Here is a 19,742-nt window from a genome sequence, read left to right on the forward strand (position 1 = left end):
GCTGAACCAATACAAAGAAGAACACACGCTAGTGTACACAGAGAGCGGCATCATGGCGGACGTGTTAGATCTTCATGAGGCGGGAGGCGAAGACTTTCCTATGGATGAGGATGGTGATGGTGACTAGATTATTTTGTTGCCGTAGGGTTCGTTTTCTTAATGTACAAGTGATAGGCCCGTTTTAGGTTTATTTTTCTCGTGAATTGTGAAAACCGGTAAAACGGCCACTCTGCGGGTTGGCAGGCCCCAGCTAACGAGCTAAGCTAACAATGCTAACTGTTATTTCGTTCAGTCTCTGCGTGTTAGTTACCTAGCCAGGCAGCTATAGTTTGGCTATTTAAAGACTAAATACATTTTTGGAGGATAACGTATCAATTTGTCGTTGTTTTATCTGTAATGTATCTGATCAACAGTGTCGTGAAGTTGTGCAGCTCAGATTACCCGCTGGCTAACAACAAAAACCCTTATAGAAACCGTAAAATCAATGTTCAGTTTTGTTATTTTATCAGTAATGTAAGTAAAAGCGCTTTATACAGGAGACATATCACAAACGGCTGATCAGAAGATGACCTAGAAAAACATAAAATAACCGTACAGTAACAGCTCATTAAAAGAAATTGTTAAAAGATGGATAAAATGTATAATTTTGATCACATCAAAAAATGTAAATATATATTTTTAATAGAACTTACAGACTTTTCATATGTGATGATATATACGAAGCCGGTAAAAACTTTTCGTCTTAGAGCACCTTTAATCTGCTGTAGTTAAAAAAAAACTAAACTATTTAGACTCAAACATAGACTAGATTATTCTACACTAAACAGAATAGTTGTCACGCCTTTTAGTTAACTTTCACAAGTGAAACTGATTTTGAAGTCTCCGCATTTTATTGGTTACTTCAAGTATTGATTTGACCTTTGAAACTATGGTTTGTTAAACTTTGTTATTGTTAAATTGTAGCTTTTCCTCCAGCACCCTAGCTTTGGCTATTTTGCAGGAAAATAAATAAGTTGTAATTCAGGCAACTAGTGATTTCCTCTAATGCCCAAAGAAATCAGAACAACTGAGCGGAAATGGAAACAGACATATTTGCCAAATTAAATATACATAAAATACTGAGCATAATTTATCTGTATCGGCCAATTAAAATCACCTTTTAAATTTTCCTCATGACCTTCTCCTCCTGTCCTCAGAGAGCATCCACAAGCTGAAAGAGAAGGCCAAGAAGAGAAAAGGACGAGGCTTCGGCTTGGGTAACTTCCTCTGGTCATTTTCATTACCTCATGATAAAACCTTCCTGAACTGGTAGAAAATATATTCAGTTATTTAAAAAAAAAACATGTTGTGGATTACAGAGGAGGGATCCAGGTCCAGAGCTAAAGAGGACTATGATACTGTGGAGCAAGATGGGGATGAACCAGGTCCTCAGAGATGTAAGTCCTAAACTAAACTTTCTCTTAGAATTATTTTAGTATTAATTATTTATTGTTAATCATTTATCCCTTCTTTACTGACTCCATATTTGACCCCAGGCATGCGCTAACAAGCAAATGTCTTCAGTTTTATTTTAACAGTTAATTTACTATTTACTTAGTAATATAACTACAGGTAGTTGGCTGTGTTCAATTTTCCAGGGGATTTGTAGGAAGTGAAAGGATTTGGTATATTTTTGTTTGTTTGCTGCAGCGGTGGAGGGCTGGATCCTGTTTGTGACTGGTGTGCATGAGGAGGCCACAGAGGAGGACATCCATGACAAGTTTTCAGAGTTTGGAGAAATCAAAAACCTGCATCTTAACCTTGATCGAAGAACAGGTTACCTGAAGGTAAGGACAATACTGTCTGTCAGATTATGACTTGCATGCGGTATTAAAACTTTTACATTTGCAAAGTTTATGACCAACTCGTTCTTGTCCTTTAACGACAACAAAAAAACACCAAAAAAACTGGGATTTTCTCTTCATAATTTGAAGGGGAAAAAACATGTTATTCATATTATAAATTTTGTGATGGTACCTAAAAAATAGTCTTTCTAATTATAAACACTAATAGTTTTAGTTGATTAATTTTGCTCTACAAACCTTCCTCTATTTAGGTTAATAGTAAAACATTTTCTGGTTAAGATACTTTTGGATCCCTTTACTCTGCAAATATTTCTCATATTTTAATTAAACTGACTTTGTTTGCCTAAAGCCAGTTGTCAGAATATTTGCTAATATGTGTTGACAAACTTTATATGATCTTTAAAGATCATTTTCATTTAATAAAAGTAGTTTGAAATATTTTTTGCATATTTTTTGTTTTTGTGTTGTCCAAATGTATATTCATTTCAAATCCACAAGGTGGCAGCACTGTCTTAGTTATACAGTAGAAACGGACTGTCTGCTTTGTAGTTGTGCGTCTTTTGTGCCATATTTAATCTGCTAAAATACTTTGTATAAACAGTGGCAGTGTTAGATCCAAAAATAAATAAATGTATGTCTTTTTTTGTAATTATCTGATGATGCATGTGATATTTTCAATCTTTATCTCAGGGTTACGCACTAGTGGAGTATGAGACGTACAAAGAAGCGCAAGCAGCCATGGAGGGCCTCAATGGTCAGGACCTGATGGGCCAGACTATCAGCGTAGACTGGGCGTTTGTCAGAGGACCCCCGAAGAACAAGAGGAGGTGAGGCTTTTGGCCTTATTTTGATTTTATCTACTGCTTTAAAAAATGCATAGCTTGAAATATTTCAGTCAACTTCATGTGACTCACAATGCCAACCTTGTGTTTAATATGGTTATTCTAATATTTAGATTTTAATTTAAAAATAATCAATTAATGTAAGTTAATTTGAGTTAACCAACATGCTAGTTTATTTTGTTACACCCTCAGGCTGATGTAATGTGACTTGTGTTATAGGGGAGGCGGACGGAGACGCAGCAGAAGTCCAGACCGGAGACGACGTTGAGTGTTTTGTGGAAGAGTGAAGCCGTATCACAGTTGATTTAAAAAAAAAAAAAAAAAACTTGGTATTTTTTCCCTGATATTGTTTCAGCAACAGTTAGTCCCAGCATCTGGAGATGAGGAACTCTGCCAGGAGAAGCCGATTTATCTGCATTATCTGCAACACATTCAAGTCTCTTAGTGAAACTTTGGTCATACATGTTTATAGTTTTCACGATTTCCTCAAATGTTTGTGTTTGAATTTCATTGTGATTGTTTTGAGCTTTTATAACCTGGGAACAAATAAAGTTTTAAAACATAAATGTGTACTTTGTGTTTTATGCCACATCACTAATAGGAAACAGTTAAGATCATCTGGGCAATATCAGCATTTAGAACAAGGTTACAAGTTAAATTATTTATTCTCAGCCCAATATGAAAATTTTGGGCTGATGTTAATATTGCAAATATATATATGTGTGTGTGTGTGTGTGTAAAATTTGTTCCCCTACCCTTTTGATACCAAAATACACAAAAGTCAACAAGATGGAAATATGTCTCTAATATTTCATTTATTGGATCTATTTCAGGAAATTAATATTAAAGACTGACCAACATCAGCTGATACCAGCTGTAATGTTACTCAGTTAATTGGAGTTTTTCTCCGTCAATTCATCCATAGGTTTGATTACGATCTATCCGTTCAGTTAGATGGCTATCAGTCCATCTTTCTGTCCACCTATGCGTTCATTCATTCATATAGTTTCAGTGCTTTTCACTAATCCTTTCATTCACCTATCTATCCATACTATTATCTGTCAATCTGCTGGTCTATCATCCAATCAATCCCTATCACTGTCTACTCTTAACACTGTGATGGGTCTGCGCATGTGTCAAGCCCACAGACCAAAACCCGTGTCGGTGCGCATATTGGTTTCAGCAAGTCACGTGACCGATACAGAAACTGTTTCGAAATGACATTAACGCGCCAAACTGTGTTTATAGGGAAGCAAATCTGTCAATCTGTCAAATGCATTTGCCAAACGAATTATTGATCTTTTACGGAACAGCGTCAACTATGGAGCAACCTCAAAGGAAAGGTTTCTGCACTGTGGGACCATTTTGATCTTATATTGGAAAATAAATTTTTCATTTTTGTTGTTTCATCAAACAACAAAAATATATACTTGATCTGAATAGATCAAGTATCTATTCAGATAGATACTTGATCTATCTGAATCCAAATTCAGCTGAAATTGACTCTTAGTTTACTTTCATATTATGTTCTGCAGGTTAAGTGTCGCATATGTTTGACTGTCTTATTTAAATAAATCCACCTCCTCAATGTTGAGGCATTATGAGACCAGGCATGAGAATGAAGTCCCAGATACACCTAGATAAACTCAGATATACAGCCATTCTACAAATTACTCAGTTGCATTTTATAAATTATTTCATATACAGTGAACCTTGGCTATAACGCGGTCCACCTTTCAAGGTCTCGCTGCTTCGCAGATTTTTGTGGAGTTTTTTTGTCAGTGTTCTGCGTCCTGATTGACCGTATTTAATACAGACTGGCCATTCAGGAGATGGAAACTGAAACTTTCAATGCCTGCTGGAAGGCCGCAGAACCCGACCGGAGGCTCGCTTGACGAGATCCAGATACTCTGTGAATCTCGCAAAGCAGGTTGGAGGAGACGCTTTAATGACATGACTTTGCATCACATTAAGGCCCGATTGATGCACATGCATATCCGCTGATCTGAAAACAGGCTTTGTTCTTTGGTTTCAATGTAGAGTATTTAATTATGGTGTATAAAAATTGTAAAAACTAAAGGTAACTACTCACGGATTTCGCCTATCGGGGTTTATTTTCGGAACGCAACCCCTAAGAAAAACAAGGGTTCGCTGTAAATGTAGTGTTTACTTCATTTTTTTCTACAGCGGGAGAAGTTTTGTCAAAAAAGCGTAACAGACTACATTTCAAAATGTTGTAAAACCTTTTTTTAAATACAAATTTGTGGGGAAAAAAACAGTCCATGCATCCTCATTCCAAACACATTCACTTAAATTTTCACTTATGTGTACATGTTCACATTATTTATTGACTGTATATCAAATATATTTTAAATTTAACTGAAAATATGACATAATACAATATATAATACTCAATAAAATACAGACTTAAATCTTATTGTATATGATTTAAGTCTATAAATCATATGCAATAAGTATATTGTATCATATGTATATTGATATGATATTGTATACTTGTATACAATATGTATATTGTATACTTATTGTATGCAATGTATATTGTATATACATGTATATTTATACTTGTACGACACAGTTTTGCTATGTGTCGAAACATGACGCCTCATCTACCCATCACTACTTTACACCCTTTCCTAAAATCCAGTTTTCATCCTTATCAAAATGACATTCTTTGTGCCCCCCAGTTCATCTTTTTGTTTGGTTTTCCATCCATCCATTCATAAATATGCCCCCACATAACCCATTTATTTAAGTCTAACACACTGAAATCTCGACCACTGCAGATTTTTTTTCCATAACTTTTGTTCTATATTTAAAAGTTGAGTAAAATCATTGAAAATTCTGGAAATTTGACTTTTGGAAAAGTGTACCAGCATAGCTTAAGAAAAACAAATAGGTGCCCTATAAATATCGGCATCAGCCATGGAAAAAGACATCAGTCGACCTCTGTGACGAAACGTTTACATCATTCGGGATGATCTCATTCATTGCTTTTTGTCAACTCCACGCCGCCTATAGGGTACTGGGACAAACCCCTCTGGTCCCCTTCTCTTCCAGCAGCCTCTGTTCTCATTTGGTGTTTACTCTACTGGGGAAAATCAGTCAGCTTCTGGGCGTGCTCATTGGTTAGCGTCTGCACCATTAAAGCAGCAGGACGTCGTGATTGGCTCCTCCGCTCACGTGGGCGGGCCCAAACCGTTGCTTGACGTTGTTGTTGTAAGTGGTGGAGAATTACTTTGTCGGTGGTGGTGGTCCGGGTCGGGGTCCTGTGCTCTGTGTAAGCCGTGAATATGCTTAAAAGTTAAAATTCAAATTTTTGAGGGAGACATGTGATACATACAAGCTGGGAGTTCCTGGAAAACTTAACGGGACGATGAGAAGTACATCTGCGTGGCCGCTGAAGGTAAGCAGTAAGAGGATACTCCAGCTAGCAGCGTTAGCTCGGGTTAGCTCCTGATTAGCGTGAAGAAGCGCCTTGCTAGCTAAGTGTAACAGCTTGGAGGAAAAAAAAACACTCCCGTTCTTTGTGACTGGTATTCATGCTCATCTGTATACCAAGATATTTATTAATATTGCATTGTGGTGGGTGAATGTAAAGTTCGGGGGTTGTATGTAAACGGAACATCAGCCCCAAACGCGTTTATGTAAGCATGTGTATTGTTCGTAGATATTTCAAAGAGTAGTCATGGCTACAATAGCTGACTCAGTTTAGATTTTATAGCAAACTGCATCTGTTTGCAACTGTAAAGCTTTCTGGGTGTTATTTTTAAAGCATCAGCGATATAACCCCCTAATTTTTACGCCACACTTACTTTTATTTAATCCCTTAAAAATTAAGACATCATCATCTGTGTTGGTCAAAGCTGCCAGTCACGATCCAGAACATCAGACACCGGTGTGTGTTTAAGGTGCAGGCGTGATGTAACGCTTATTTAAAGCTGCAGCTTAGCGGGAAATTACCAGAAGTCAGTGTTTACACCTGCTCACGTGCGAGTCCGAACCTACAATTAGAACGAGCCGCTTCTGCAAAGTCAATAAAACTCGGATTGCTTTGGGTCTGTTCACCTACTGTGTTCAAACCACCACTTGGTTTATTTGCAGTCATTTCCAGAACCTCCTCGATATGAGAGAGAGGATTGAGTTTCTCTTAGGGATGAATTATTCACCTCTTGTAGTTGTGGAGGCCTGTGTTTTTGGCAGACGTTGGGTTGATGGTCAACAAAAGTAGGACAGTGGTTTTTACTGGAGTTGGACTCCATTTGGCTCCAGGATCTGCAGACTGTTTGCAAAATGATGATCCGCCACATCCTGCCATTTCTCCAATCTATTCAGTGGATAATTGCAATGCTGGCAGCATTTTCAGATGAATGTGCATGACTCTGGAGAACTCCATGTCCAGGCTGTAGGGCACAGAGGAGGAAGACGGTCTCCTTTACTCTAAATAAAATTGACATGAATTCACAAAATCAAAACTCTGCATCATATTTTATTATTGATCTGTACAGAATGAGTTTGTGTTATATGTGTTTAAAATACTTTAAGATAGTTTTAAGTAAACCTTTATGGGACTAATAAGGGGGAATGTTGCATACCAAAAACGATTTGGCTTAAAATTTTAGGAATATCATCTTTCTATACCAGTTTCAGCATTTCTATTTAGAAACCCAACATTTTTCTCAGGCTAAAAATTGCATATGCCAATTCTGTATTTTGGAGGAATTGGTACAGTTTTTCCTTGTAATTAGGGAAAAATCAATTTTTATCTACACTATGCATTAAAACTATAATTTCTGTTCTATAAACTACCAGTTTGTGCTTTGGTGCACTTTTTCGAGTCTGAAAAACAAGGTCAGTTGCAGGTTCCACCCCGAAACTGACAAACTGAAACAGCTGCAGGACAGGAGACATGTCCACGCCTCCATGTAAAGTCCGAGTTCATCAGGAATATTCCCACTGCCTGAGGAAATGTCATCCTGAAACTTTCAGCAGGACAGGGAACTCCTTGAGCAGGTTTTCTGAGAGGGGTGTGGCATCCATTCCTTTCAGATGCCAAAATAAACATTAGCTTTTAAAAGAAATCGAATACGCCCGTTCAGAAATGAGGCAACAGTGATAAGAACAAAAAACAACTAACATGCATTGCCAAAGAACCAAAAGCAATACAGAAGCTAATTTGCTTATTGAGCTGTTGCAGTTGTATATTTTTATGAATCATTTAAATTTGCAGTCCTGATGTAAATTTGTGCTTCTGTACAGAAATCTGCCCCATTATTCAAAATTACTGTGGTTTGAAGCCTGTAACAACCTGAGCTGAAAAATGCAAACAGAAAACATGAAATTAAACTTTTCTATCCATTTCTTTAACTGGTATTATGCATTTTGCATTAAACACCCTTAGCAGTTGTTGCTTTCTCTTGTGTTTGCACTCGTGTGTCCTCAGCTGCACGCAGGGTATGAAAATTTAACATTCATCTCTCCCTGGCTTCCCCAAACAGCTGTTCGCTGCCTGTGTGTGTATGAGTGTGTCGTGGATCCAGTGTCACTGACTGAGCCAGGCCTATTTGGCCACACAGCTATTCCCTTAGGATCCTGAAAGTGTGGTCAGATTAATAAGTAAGTAGATAAGTGCTTCTCCAGGTTAGTGGGACGAATGCATCACATTTATGATGGGTTTACTTGACCTTCTGTAGTGATCCGCCTGCAACGAGTGTCAGCTAACACTAGAAGCTGCTTCTGTACTGATTAGATAAGTAAAATGATGTGTGATGCATCATAAATACATGGTTAGATGCAGTGTGTGTAAAACACCTTAAAGCTGCAGTATCTAACTAGGCCTGTCACAATAAATTAATTACATGATAAATTAAAACAAGCTCAATACTTTTCATTTGCACAATTTATCATTTTGTCTTTTCGCTCTACCAAAAACTAGATGACAAAAGTCTGCTTTGTTCTAACTAACCCTTTTTTAAGTACAATTTAGTTTACTGAGAGTTCACAATTAATCTTTATTGTTTTTTCTGTTGTTTACTTATTTTGGATATTTCAAATGTCTTCCAGTTCCAGTGTTAAATGTTCATTAAAATAAAAAAATTATGGAACTTTGAGAGGATGTTCTTTCATTGTTATGCCATCAACATTATATTACTTGAAATGGTCTCAGAAGAACAATATTATTGTTTATCGCAAGAATTTCTGTTTGTCACTTTGTCGTCACAGTGTCATGAGACAGATAATCTGTGAAAAAAATCAAACTCCTCTGCTTCCTCAGTGCTACAAACAACCAATCAGAGCCAGGAGGCGGGTCTTAGCTCTGTCAATCATGATTATATATGTGCTGCTCACAGCCCTCTGATAGTAGAGTCAGATAAATAGTAGAGATGTGCCGATCAGGTTTTTTCCTCCCGATACCGATACCGATCACCCATGAGGGCCGATCACCGATACCGATCACATAATTTTTTTTTTTTTATCATAAACACTACCGGTTACATTATGTGGAAAAAGGAACCATGAATTCACCTTAATTTAGACAAAAACTTGTTTTTAATAACTTTTTTTCAAGAAGAAAACTAAACAAAACAGGCATTGTGCAAATTGTACTGCTATTGATAATACTATCTTTAACAGACTGATAACATATGAAGGCTCTGAAGAGGCTAAATAATACAAAGAGTCAAAATAAAACCTCTCAACATTGGCAAAAAAATTCAAGTATAAAACTTTACATTCAAAGGCAAATACAGGATCCATTACAATAAACAATCCAGAGTTACTGAATGAAAACTTCCTGATAGCATGGCGGCTAGCTGATTACTGCTAGCTCTGATTGGCTGTTTCTGACTGAGCGGAGTAATTATGCAGATCAGGGAGGAGATCGATTATTTTTTTTTAGAGATTATCTGTCTCATGTTAGGACAGAGGAAGTTTTAATACGTATGTAAAATTAATTTTTTTTAAGTTAGATGCTGCAGCTTTAAGCAGGTTCGGTGTGAGAGTCACTACCAGGTGGAGCAGAAGCGAAGCTCCGTCTGTCAGATATTACTACCTGTAGCGTAGCAGCGGTTCAACAGGAGAGCAGAACCAGCGTCTGACATCGCAGCTCGAAGACTTAAATAATTTTCCGGGTTATTTGTTTAGCTTTCTGACCGTCATGCTAATCCGGGTGAGTGTTTGTAGCTGTGTGCTGCTTTACCTGCTCTCTGATCCTCCATATGTCTTTTTTTACTGCAGTGAGCCTCGATGTAGCCAAACTCCGTCCAGTATGGCATTGTTTTTATGTCGTATTAGCTTCGTTGTGTTGATGCATTTTGACCTGCTTCAGTTTTCTGCCGCAACACGCAAACTTCCCCATTCCCTCAGTGTGTTATAGTTCCACATCGCTTAGGATTTGTTGCTGCGCGTTTGCGCAGAGTGAAGGAAAGAGGGGACCAGCTGCACAGGCAGGTTGGAAATGAGATGCAGGTGATCGGTATCGACAAGAGCCAATGATCGCCGATCACCGATCATGCACTTTTTCACGAAAATCGGCCCGATTATGATCGGTGACCGATCGATTGGCACACCTCTAATAAATAGTTTTCTTCTTGGAACCGTAAGTTGTTCTTTCCCCCATTAACACATTGAGTAGCGCCTGTATGAGCTTGTTTGACAGCGCTAAGACCTCTGATTGGTTGTTTGTTTGTAGATATCCTAGGAGGACATACATTTTTTTTTTTTCATAGATTATCTGTCTCATATTATTCTGTCACAACATGGTGACAGTTTTAGAAAATATGTAAAAAACTATTTTTGCATAAAAGTTACATACTGCAGCTTTAAGTGTCAATGTGAGGAAACCAATAGATGGCTTGTGTGGGAACTTTGTGTCCAGACAGCCATTATTAAAGCATCCCAGAGTCCCGCCCTCCCCGCCATGCCTGGTCGCCTGCCAGTCTGTGACACAGCATCTTGCTTCTGCTCTGGGCAGCTTGTCTCACGGCAGAGACGCTCAGAACCGAGGCACCTGTCTGGATGACGCCGTCTGATTGACGTTCTTACTGCTGCACTTGTTGGCTTCAGATGGCTCTCACCACTTGCCATTAAACTGGAGTAATAAAGTTAATAGAGAAAACGAAATAGAGGAGAGTGAACAGCCATAACTCAGCCCAGCATGATTTTCCACCCGCTTAACAGAAGCTGTGGTAATAAGAGCGTGCTGTATCAGTTACTCCTTTTCTCTCTCTCCATGGACTACAGGATGAGGATTGGATATTGATTGAGCTTGCTGCTGGGGGCGAGTGATTAAACAAGCTCCAGGTTGTGTTGCAGTTACATTTTTGTTGAATTCTGATGATAAGAGTTACACAGCTTCAGTCTGTTAGTGGAGACTTCAGCCTTTATCTCAGTGCATTTAAAACAAGGTTTTCAGCAGCTGAACGATGGCTGCCTGGACTGGAAACAGGAGGACAGGTTTGTTGTCCCACGCTGATTAGGAGAAATATTTCCCATGTTGATGTCTGAGGAAGGAGATTTTTTCCAACGCTTGGGTTTCCTGTGAACTCATTCACGTCATGTTAAACTCTAAATCTTACTGCTTTCCGTAGAGTAGGTTGTACTTTGGAACGTCGTTAAACGGTGGTGTGGTACCTCACATCTAGAAGGTCATCACGGCGTTTCTTAAGGGGCTTGCATGCTCATGAATGGATTTCCCCTGATATTTCAGCTTCCTCTTCCAGTCCAAAAACAAGCTTGGTATTTTAACTAGCAACTCCAAATTCCACTTTTCTGTCTGGGTGTTTGTCTTGGCCCTGGTGACTTGTCCTGGGGGCGCCCCATGGTTTCTGGTATGGGCTTAAGTCCATGATGAATAGAATATTTTTTTGTCTCTAATTTTAGTGACATCTCCTGAAATAAAAATAAAATAAGTAAAAAAAAAAAAAAAAGCTCAACAAGATTCAAGCTCTAATTTGGCAGTATCATGGTTTCTAGAGGTGCACCAATCGATCAGTTTCCTTTATTGGGAGATCTGCGATCGACCGATATATTACCTACTCATGAAACTGATCTTATCTACCTTTGCAAAGATGTGAAATTTTGTTGACCTTTCAGACCCCTTTCTGTGTTAGACTTCTATTTTCTGCAGTTATTGTGTCATGGGTATTGTTCAGTGTTTAATAAAATAAGCTTGGAACATTGATGATTTATTTTGACCTTATAACAGCTGACTGTGTTGGTTACAAAAAAGTTGACATCTGCCAAAATCAGAATCAGCAGATCAGACTTTTCAGAGATTTGTGATCAGCCAGAAAACTGCAACCGGTGCAGCCTTAGACAGGAGATACAACCAGGTAAGGGTTTGAGTAAATCTGATGACTAGACGGTCATCATAGCCGCTTCCTTCTGTTCTTCGTGGTTGACGAAGGAATTTGAACCACAAATGAATATGAAGATGGGTTTTGTTACTAGCAGTGAAAAGACAAAGGAGGAAAAGTAAAGTACAGATACTTTGTGCTCAAAATACATATGAAGACAGCAACTATTACAGCTGTACAATATATTCTGAATATAACCTCAATGCAACGTCAGTGGCATTATTTATATTTATTTGGTGTGCAGTAACTGTTGGCTAGTATATTCAAAGTGTTTATAAGCTTGTATTTTACATATTAATTTAATATTGGACTCGGTCTAACTTTAACAGACTCTCACATTGAACACTAATGACTCCAGAATGCCAAGGTCAAGAGATGAAAGAATAAAATGGGCAGCCCTACTAACTTGGCTCTATGGAGGTCAGTTGGTGTTCAGTTGCATTTAAATGGGGGAAAATTCAATGTGGTCCTACATTCATCTCCTGATTGCGTAGACAGACGTGTTGTTTGGTCTGATAATAATCTCATAAATTCTTGAAGAACAAACACTTAACACTGATAAAATGATATTGAGTTAGATAAGAGAGCCTCTCCCACATGGAAACATTTTTGAACCCAGCCCAATACGGCTGATCTTTGTTCCACATTTGCTTCAAAAGATAACAACTAATCAGATCAGAAACACGACGGATGGGAAGAGCCAGAACGTGTTGTTATGAGTTCAGTTTTGGCTGAGCTACTCCTGTAGCTTCCGGTTCAGACTTGGAAACATGTCATCCTCAGCCGGGCCCGTTAAAAGCAGGACAGCAGGAGTAATCCCACGCATGGCCTAATGATCAGCCTGTTATCCCCAATGACGTCACTGAGAGCGTGACGTTGGGTCGGTCCTCAGCGTACACGGCCTGGCCGGCAGCACATGGGGATTCACATGAGTTAGTGCTGGCTGCCTGCAGAGATGGGCGATTCAATCTGGAAGAATCCAGTCAGCTTCACAGAACAAGAGCAAAACTCTGAATATACATTTCAGCTCATACAAGAGTCTCATGTTTTATTATTAAAGAAGTTAATAATAAAACATTATTATTATATTGGAATTATATTATTATTTGGAATTATAGTATTATTATAGTGGAATAATACTTTCCACCATTATTCCACTAATGGTGGAATAAAGCACATTATTCCACCATTAGTCTGTTTGTGCTGCAGAAGTGGAGAAATCCTACAGCTTGTTTGTGTGTAATATAAAAAAGGCTCCATTTGCTTTCTTTATTTCAAACAAATCAATAAACAAATAAAGCAAAAGTACATGCATACATTTAAACACATACACAAAAACTGATTCTTGGCTAATGTAAGAATCAGTTAGCTTCTTTTCGGACTGAAAAGAAGTTACACTTTTTTAACTTCCTACACCTTTATGTTATTCTCCAATATAACACGTGACAGTATTTATTCTATCAACATCTTACGTAGAAAACAATTTTGGGGTGGGCATTTATCATATCATTTATTGTAATAAATGTCCAAGAATCTAGCTTCATTGTTGTCACAGCAAATTCCAATTAATGATGTTTGAAATCATCCTAATTTATTCGTATTGTCTGGATTTTTAGTTTTAGTATTTTCTCTATAGTTTGCTCACTGAGAGTATCAATAGATGTCAATAAATTTTAAAATATAATAAAAGCAGTTACTGATGTCCTAAAGAATTATATTACTTGATAAGTTTTTCAAGAGCAATATTAAAACCTTGCATATGTAGCTTTGGTAGAAAAATCCCATTAATAATCGTTCATGGTTTAAAGTCATGAACATATTTGGTTATTTGATCGTGAATTTCCCGTCTGTGTGCTGATAATTGGGTCAGCATTGTTCAGATGGATGCAGAGGCTCGTATTTCTTCCCTAAGCTGGAGGCCGGTAGGACTGAACGAGGACTTCTCACTCTGTCTGCAGTTTATCTTGGCAGCTGTCCTGAACACCTACTCTTCATCATTTTATCCATCTTTCTTCATTTCGTTCATCGTTCCTTTCGGCTCCTTTTTTCTGTAGATCTTTAACATTCTGGTACTGTTACTGGATCGATGCCAGTTTAACTCCAGCTTTCTCCTTTTAACTGCATTGGTAGCTATTCAAAGCTAAATTAATCTAGGCAGCTGCACTGCTCAGAAGTTTGTAGCAGATTTTTGATCACCAGGTTTTTTTTAAACATGTAAAATATTTGTTCTAGCCGTTTAAATGTCTAGTTTAAAGTGGACCAAACCAGGTTGATGTGAACCCACCTTTCCAGAGACCAATTAACTTAACAGTTCTGTTTTTGGATTGTGGGAAGAAGCTGCAGTACCTGGAGAAACATGCAGGGAGAACATCCAAACTCCATAAAGAAAAACCTCAGGAAGGGTTTTGAACCTGTGACCTTCTTACTGTGAGGCAACACTGCTACCAACTGTGCCACAGGTTTTTTTTTTTTTTTCTATTTGATATTTTTTGCAACAAAAACAAATAAAGGGACATTTTTCCAGACTTTAACTAGTTTAGGATGACGTTGGATACTTTCTTGGTTATTGTTTGGTTTTTGACTGAAGCTGCACTCAGTGTGGTGTGGAATGTGGGAATGCCACTTGTGATTCTTTAAAGCCCTGTCCACAGGAGTCTGCTTCATGTGGCTGTTAATTAGCACTCTGTGAGCGGTGGTTTTTGGGCCGGCCGGACTGCGGCGATGGGCCTCGGGTACACGTTTGGGAACCTCTGAGCACACAAACAACAGCTAAATTCAAGAGAACCAAAACTATAACGTGGCTGCAGTGTTGCGCCTTCTGGGGAACTTATTTATCATTTTTCTTATCTGTTCTTGAGTTTGTCTTGACTGACCACTGAATCATTTCTCCGCTAAATTTATCAGCACAATAAAGGAAGTGACACATTGTCAGGTGGTCCCTGTGAAAATAAAGGAACAAAAGCTTTTGGATGACATTCATCCGCTTGAAGATAAGAACATTTTTGAGTATTGAACACAGTTCCCAGTTTTCCATGTCTGGCATATAACCATTCATTTTAGCTTTTAAACTGGTTCTATTGATCCTGTGTCCAGACAGAGGAATAATCAGTAGCCCAGCATCATGATCTGTTTGTTCTGAAGATCCTGCAGCTTCATCTTCCTAACATGGCGCCTCCTCATCCTGACTCTCACACTGACAGGAGGAACCACAGAGCTCTGTTAGGTTAAAGCTCATCTTCTGAAGTTGGGATGTTTTTCCTCCAACAGGTTCCAGAGGAATCACCTCAAACCAGATGTTGGACTGGATTTTATTTCACTGTCATTTGTGAATGTTAGCTTCTCATTTTCAACAGTGGAGCTATAAAGGTTGAACAAGGTTATCATTTTGGAGAAAATCTCATCAACATCTATATTTCCACTAAATAAGAGGCAAAAAAATTTTTTTGATAAAGGAAAAGCCTCTCAGGCTCTGAGCCCGACAGCACCAAACTATTTTTTTATATTAGACAATTTATAATTCATAATCATCGCTGTAGAAGCCATTTGTTAATGAAACATATTTACCGTGTTTGTTGTTTGTTGTAAATGACGTAGACCTATACTCACAACGAACGAGATAATTAGTCCAAGTTTGTCGTTTATTGAAAGTTCAGAAATTACAGCGGCTGTGATGCGCCAAGACAAAGGAAAACAAAGATAAAACAACGCAAACAGGTGTTCAACTCTAAACCACTCGCACCTTTTTACTCTCCGTCTCTCTTTGTCATTTCAGCACACCCGTTGCCATGGCAACCGCTCGCTCCTCGAGCCGAGCACAGATTACATAAAAAACGTAACATTCACTCCGTTATGATATTAGGTTTGCAGGCTTGATATTTATTTTGCGATCCCTGAACACAGCGGTGGTTGATGAGTTAATTTTAAGCTCCTGCTCTGCTCGTTATTTTGGTAACGGAACCGAAGCGCACAGAATTGCGCAACACCTTGTAGAAACAATAATCACTGAGATTATTATTGTTGTTGGGTCATTAATTTGAACACGTTTTGTTGATTTTTGTGTTGTTGTTCTTTAATAAAGTTCTGAACGTTTTGATAAGGAGTCAGAGGAGGACGTGCTGGTCTCAGCCTCCTGGCGGCGTTCAGTTTGTCACCTAAATCCGAGATCGACTCAAAACCTTCCACGACCAACGTGTTATTGCGCCCCTGCTCTAGCAAAGCACGAATGGCTCAGAAACAATATGAAATGGGGGAAAAAAGTTATTTATTAACTGATTAAGTCGTGTTTTAGATTGTTCTTGGAAAAACTAATCACTCACGGCTGCACAGTGAACCCACTGATTCTTTACAGCTGACAGCTGCTCCTCTCTCTTGCAGGTACTGCGTACCCCCGCTAAATCTTTTAGGGGTATGCAGTACCCTGCCGTACCCCCTTACTTTCATCCCTGGTCACAGGATGAAGAGCTTTGTCCGTTAGCCTCATTCAGAACAAGCTCTTTCTTCCCTTTAAAAGGGAGTTTGTTGTTTCCTGCTGTGGCATGCTGTGCAGCGCTTCAGGGAACAGAGGACTCGAACGTCTCTGCTGCATGCTCTGCTACACCATGACATCAGCTCTCAGGCACCGATAAACACTCGTGCTCTGCAGCTACTGGCCGGTCCACCAGGCTGGATTTAGCACTTATTACTTTGCTCCAGTGAATATCAACAAAAGCACACATTAAGCTTAAGGAAACCAGGACAAAGTACTTGCATAACTTTAGGCACGGTTTGTGGGAAAACTCAGATTTTTTTTCAGATGATGAGAGGTCAGGTTCACCATAAGGAACCAGAAGCTAAACAACATGCAGGGAAGATGTTTATCTAATAACCTGTTAATGTAGCTGTGGTTATGTTTATGAACAAAATGTGATTTAACTGGCCAGTGGATATGATTCATGTTCCATGAAATAAACTGGCCCTATTCACTCTGGGCATGAATATTGATGTTTGGACATGCAAACAGAGAGAACTGGGCATGAGTTGGTTACCAGTATTAAAATAAACCACAGTTTTACACATTTATGGTTTCAAGACCTCTATAATTTTTCTATCTGATTAAGTAAAAAAGGGATTAAATAAAAATACTTTTAATGATTGTCCAGAACACACCCTGCATGGAGGGACTGCATGCATGGTGACCCATCGTACAGCTGGACTGAATCCATTTTTTACACAATAAATGCTTCCTAAAAATACCTATTGCTACCACCTCGTTAGACAGACGTCTGTTGTATACTTAAGGGTATAATTTAGGGTGTTTTGAATCCTTCATTTAATTCTGATGTTTACCAAAACTGCCTCACAGAACAGAACATTAATCTAAGATAGGAATGCATTCTTCAAGCTACAGAGGCGCTGCAGAATCTACAGGTCACCGCTTCAGGTTGTTTTGTTAGAATGAACTCTACCCAGCAATGTGAAGGGTTTCTTGGAAAAACAACGTGCGTGCACGCCTACATGCTCGAAATTTCACATGCATGAATTTCACCGGCCTCTTGGCTGGAGGAGGGGTAAACAAATGCCTCCTTATCATGCAAGTTCCATAGGAAATGAATGGAAAGGGAGCGACGTCGCCTCCCATGTCTTGAGCCCTTTACTTGACGTCCGCTACAGTCAGTGACCAAGTGGCGAGTAACAAAAATTTAGCTTTTTAAGCTCTTCAAAGAATAAGAATGTCCTAAAATGCCTAATTTGTCTTGTTGTTGTTGTTTTTTTTCCTCTTCTTTTTTCTATTTTGGGGGGTGTTTAATAAGGAAAAATATTACAAATATTTCTAAAGTAGCACCATAAAATCATAAAAACAATCACAAAATCCTAAACCAAAGCCACAAATGAGCTGCACTTCCTTCACACACCCCATCCTTTGTGTCTCATGGATTGGTAGATTATTTTGAAACAGGATAACAAGCAGATATAAAACTTGCACCTCTTTAAACGCACAACCCGACACATACTGCAAAAGTAAAATGATCTTCTTGAGTTCTTCATCTTACTCTGTCTTGTCCTGTCATGTAGAGGAGAAAGTGAATTCACACAGATCAGCTTCGATTGTTTCTGAGCCGTCAAGCAGGTTAGCGAGGCCGCAGGAGGGAAATTAGGCCGTGCAGACATTTCTTTGATGACTGAGCAGCTTTTGGACTCCACCAGCTCCACTGGCATAGCCTCAGAGTTGGGAGGCATGAATGTGGAATCTCTGACATCAGCTGTGTGTGTACAGCGATGTTGTCTTTCACATTATGTACCGTCGCTACCCCAGCTGGTGGTTTGGGCCCCCATCAGGGCAGAGAAGTGGCATTTCTGCTGATCTGATCCACCTTGTTTAAGTTGTCGTCTCCTTCCTACATGGGACGTTTGACACTTCTTGGAGTGCAGGCTCAGCGAAGCAGTGAGAAAACGGTTCAAGTCCTTATTTGGGAAGAAGATGGGCAGTTGTGACAGCATCTACATCCAGATTCACTCAAGACACGAAGAAGCTTTTTTTAAACTAATGCTATTAAAACAGTCCATTTGCCATTCTAAATCGACGGTCACTAATAGCTCTCTGGATGTTCTGTTTAACTGCGTTTCACTGGGTTCTTATTGATTTCACTTCAGTGACCAGCCTGCTAGTGTATTTTCTTTTGTCCAGAGAAATGGTCACAGTCCAATTTACTGTATTGATTTCTTCTATGTAAGCAATTACAACAGGAAAGATTGGTTCCTTCCCCTTTTTTTTACCTAGTGCTTTGGGGAATTACTAAGGTACCATGTTTGGAACCTTGGGGTTTGTATTATTTTTAATTGTACATTCTTGTTTTTAAAAACGAGCTACAACAATTCAGGGAGGTTTGTGTGTTTTAAAGTTCATAAGTTATCAACATTCTTGAAAGTATGAATAGGATACATTCCAGTTAGCCTTCCGATTGTGTTTCCAAGTAGATGAATCGTTTGAAAACTTTTCACTAAGAAATAAGAAAGCTTAGTCACACTGTGTAAGATGGGAAGTATTTCCACAGATGACTGTGGAAATCTCTTTCAGCGATCGGAAAACAAAAACAAATTAAATGTTATAACTGAAATATCTTTGGCAACAGCACAGTATTGCAGCAAATCTGTTTTTAATTTTTCAAACCCCAAATACACACTAATATCCACTAATGTGAACAGTGGAAACCACCTTAGCACTAATGCAGTACCTGACATCTACAGTCTTCCTTTGGGGCCAATCATTACCAAGAAAAATTAATACCACTCCTGGACTGACTGCTTATAAAACACCAGCCAATAACGTGTCAAGTAGTGTTGCTCCCAGGTATTTTATCTTCCCAAATTGCATTTTCTTTTGAATATTTTCTTTCAAATCAAGTTTATTTTGTCAAGGACGCCACAGTGAACAATGTTGCATGTTAAAAACAAAGCAATCGTTTTGTATGAAGGTTTTCTAGCTACAGGCTAATTTACAAACCCAGTCCTTGGTTGGACCTTTTTTTCAAAAGACAGCAACGTTAAAATTAAAGATTCCTCTCACACATTATTTTAGAAATGCTCTATGAAAAGAATGTGAAAATAGGCAAGTTTTCCACAAATAACTTGGAAGAGAAATCTGCAAATGCTGTCCCTCAAATAGGCGGAGGAGCGGTTGGTTCTGCTTCATGCAATGCCTTAGA

The 19,742-nt window shown here is 38.7% G+C and overlaps 2 protein-coding genes across 4 annotated transcripts in view; both read left to right on the forward strand.

Moving 5' to 3' along the window:
* On the forward strand, positions 1-3,252 carry rbm8a (RNA binding motif protein 8A). Of its 2 annotated transcripts, none has more exons than XM_014989829.2 (6): positions 1-119; positions 1,197-1,256; positions 1,359-1,436; positions 1,690-1,826; positions 2,535-2,671; positions 2,906-3,252. In XM_014989829.2, the coding sequence occupies exons 1-6, from the start codon at positions 53-55 to the stop codon at positions 2,952-2,954; spliced, it is 528 nt and encodes a 175-aa protein (XP_014845315.1). In that variant the 5' UTR covers positions 1-52; the 3' UTR covers positions 2,955-3,252. The 2 variants fall into 2 exon arrangements, with proteins under 2 accessions (XP_014845315.1, XP_014845316.1); XM_014989830.2 differs by having other exon boundaries at positions 1-113.
* Positions 3,253-5,913: 2,661 nt separating this feature from the next.
* Positions 5,914-19,742, forward strand: part of otud7b (OTU deubiquitinase 7B) — a 39,843-nt gene continuing 26,014 nt past the window's right edge. For both annotated transcript variants that reach the window (XM_014989832.2, XM_014989833.2), the window contains exon 1: positions 5,914-6,110. The gene's annotated coding sequence lies outside the window, so the exon portion shown is untranslated. The remainder of the gene's footprint in view (positions 6,111-19,742) is intronic.

The sequence above is a fragment of the Poecilia mexicana genome, unplaced genomic scaffold, assembly GCF_051168715.1.
Source record: "Poecilia mexicana isolate PSO_F unplaced genomic scaffold, ASM5116871v1 scaffold_16, whole genome shotgun sequence".
Classification (NCBI taxonomy): Eukaryota; Metazoa; Chordata; class Actinopteri; order Cyprinodontiformes; family Poeciliidae; genus Poecilia; species Poecilia mexicana.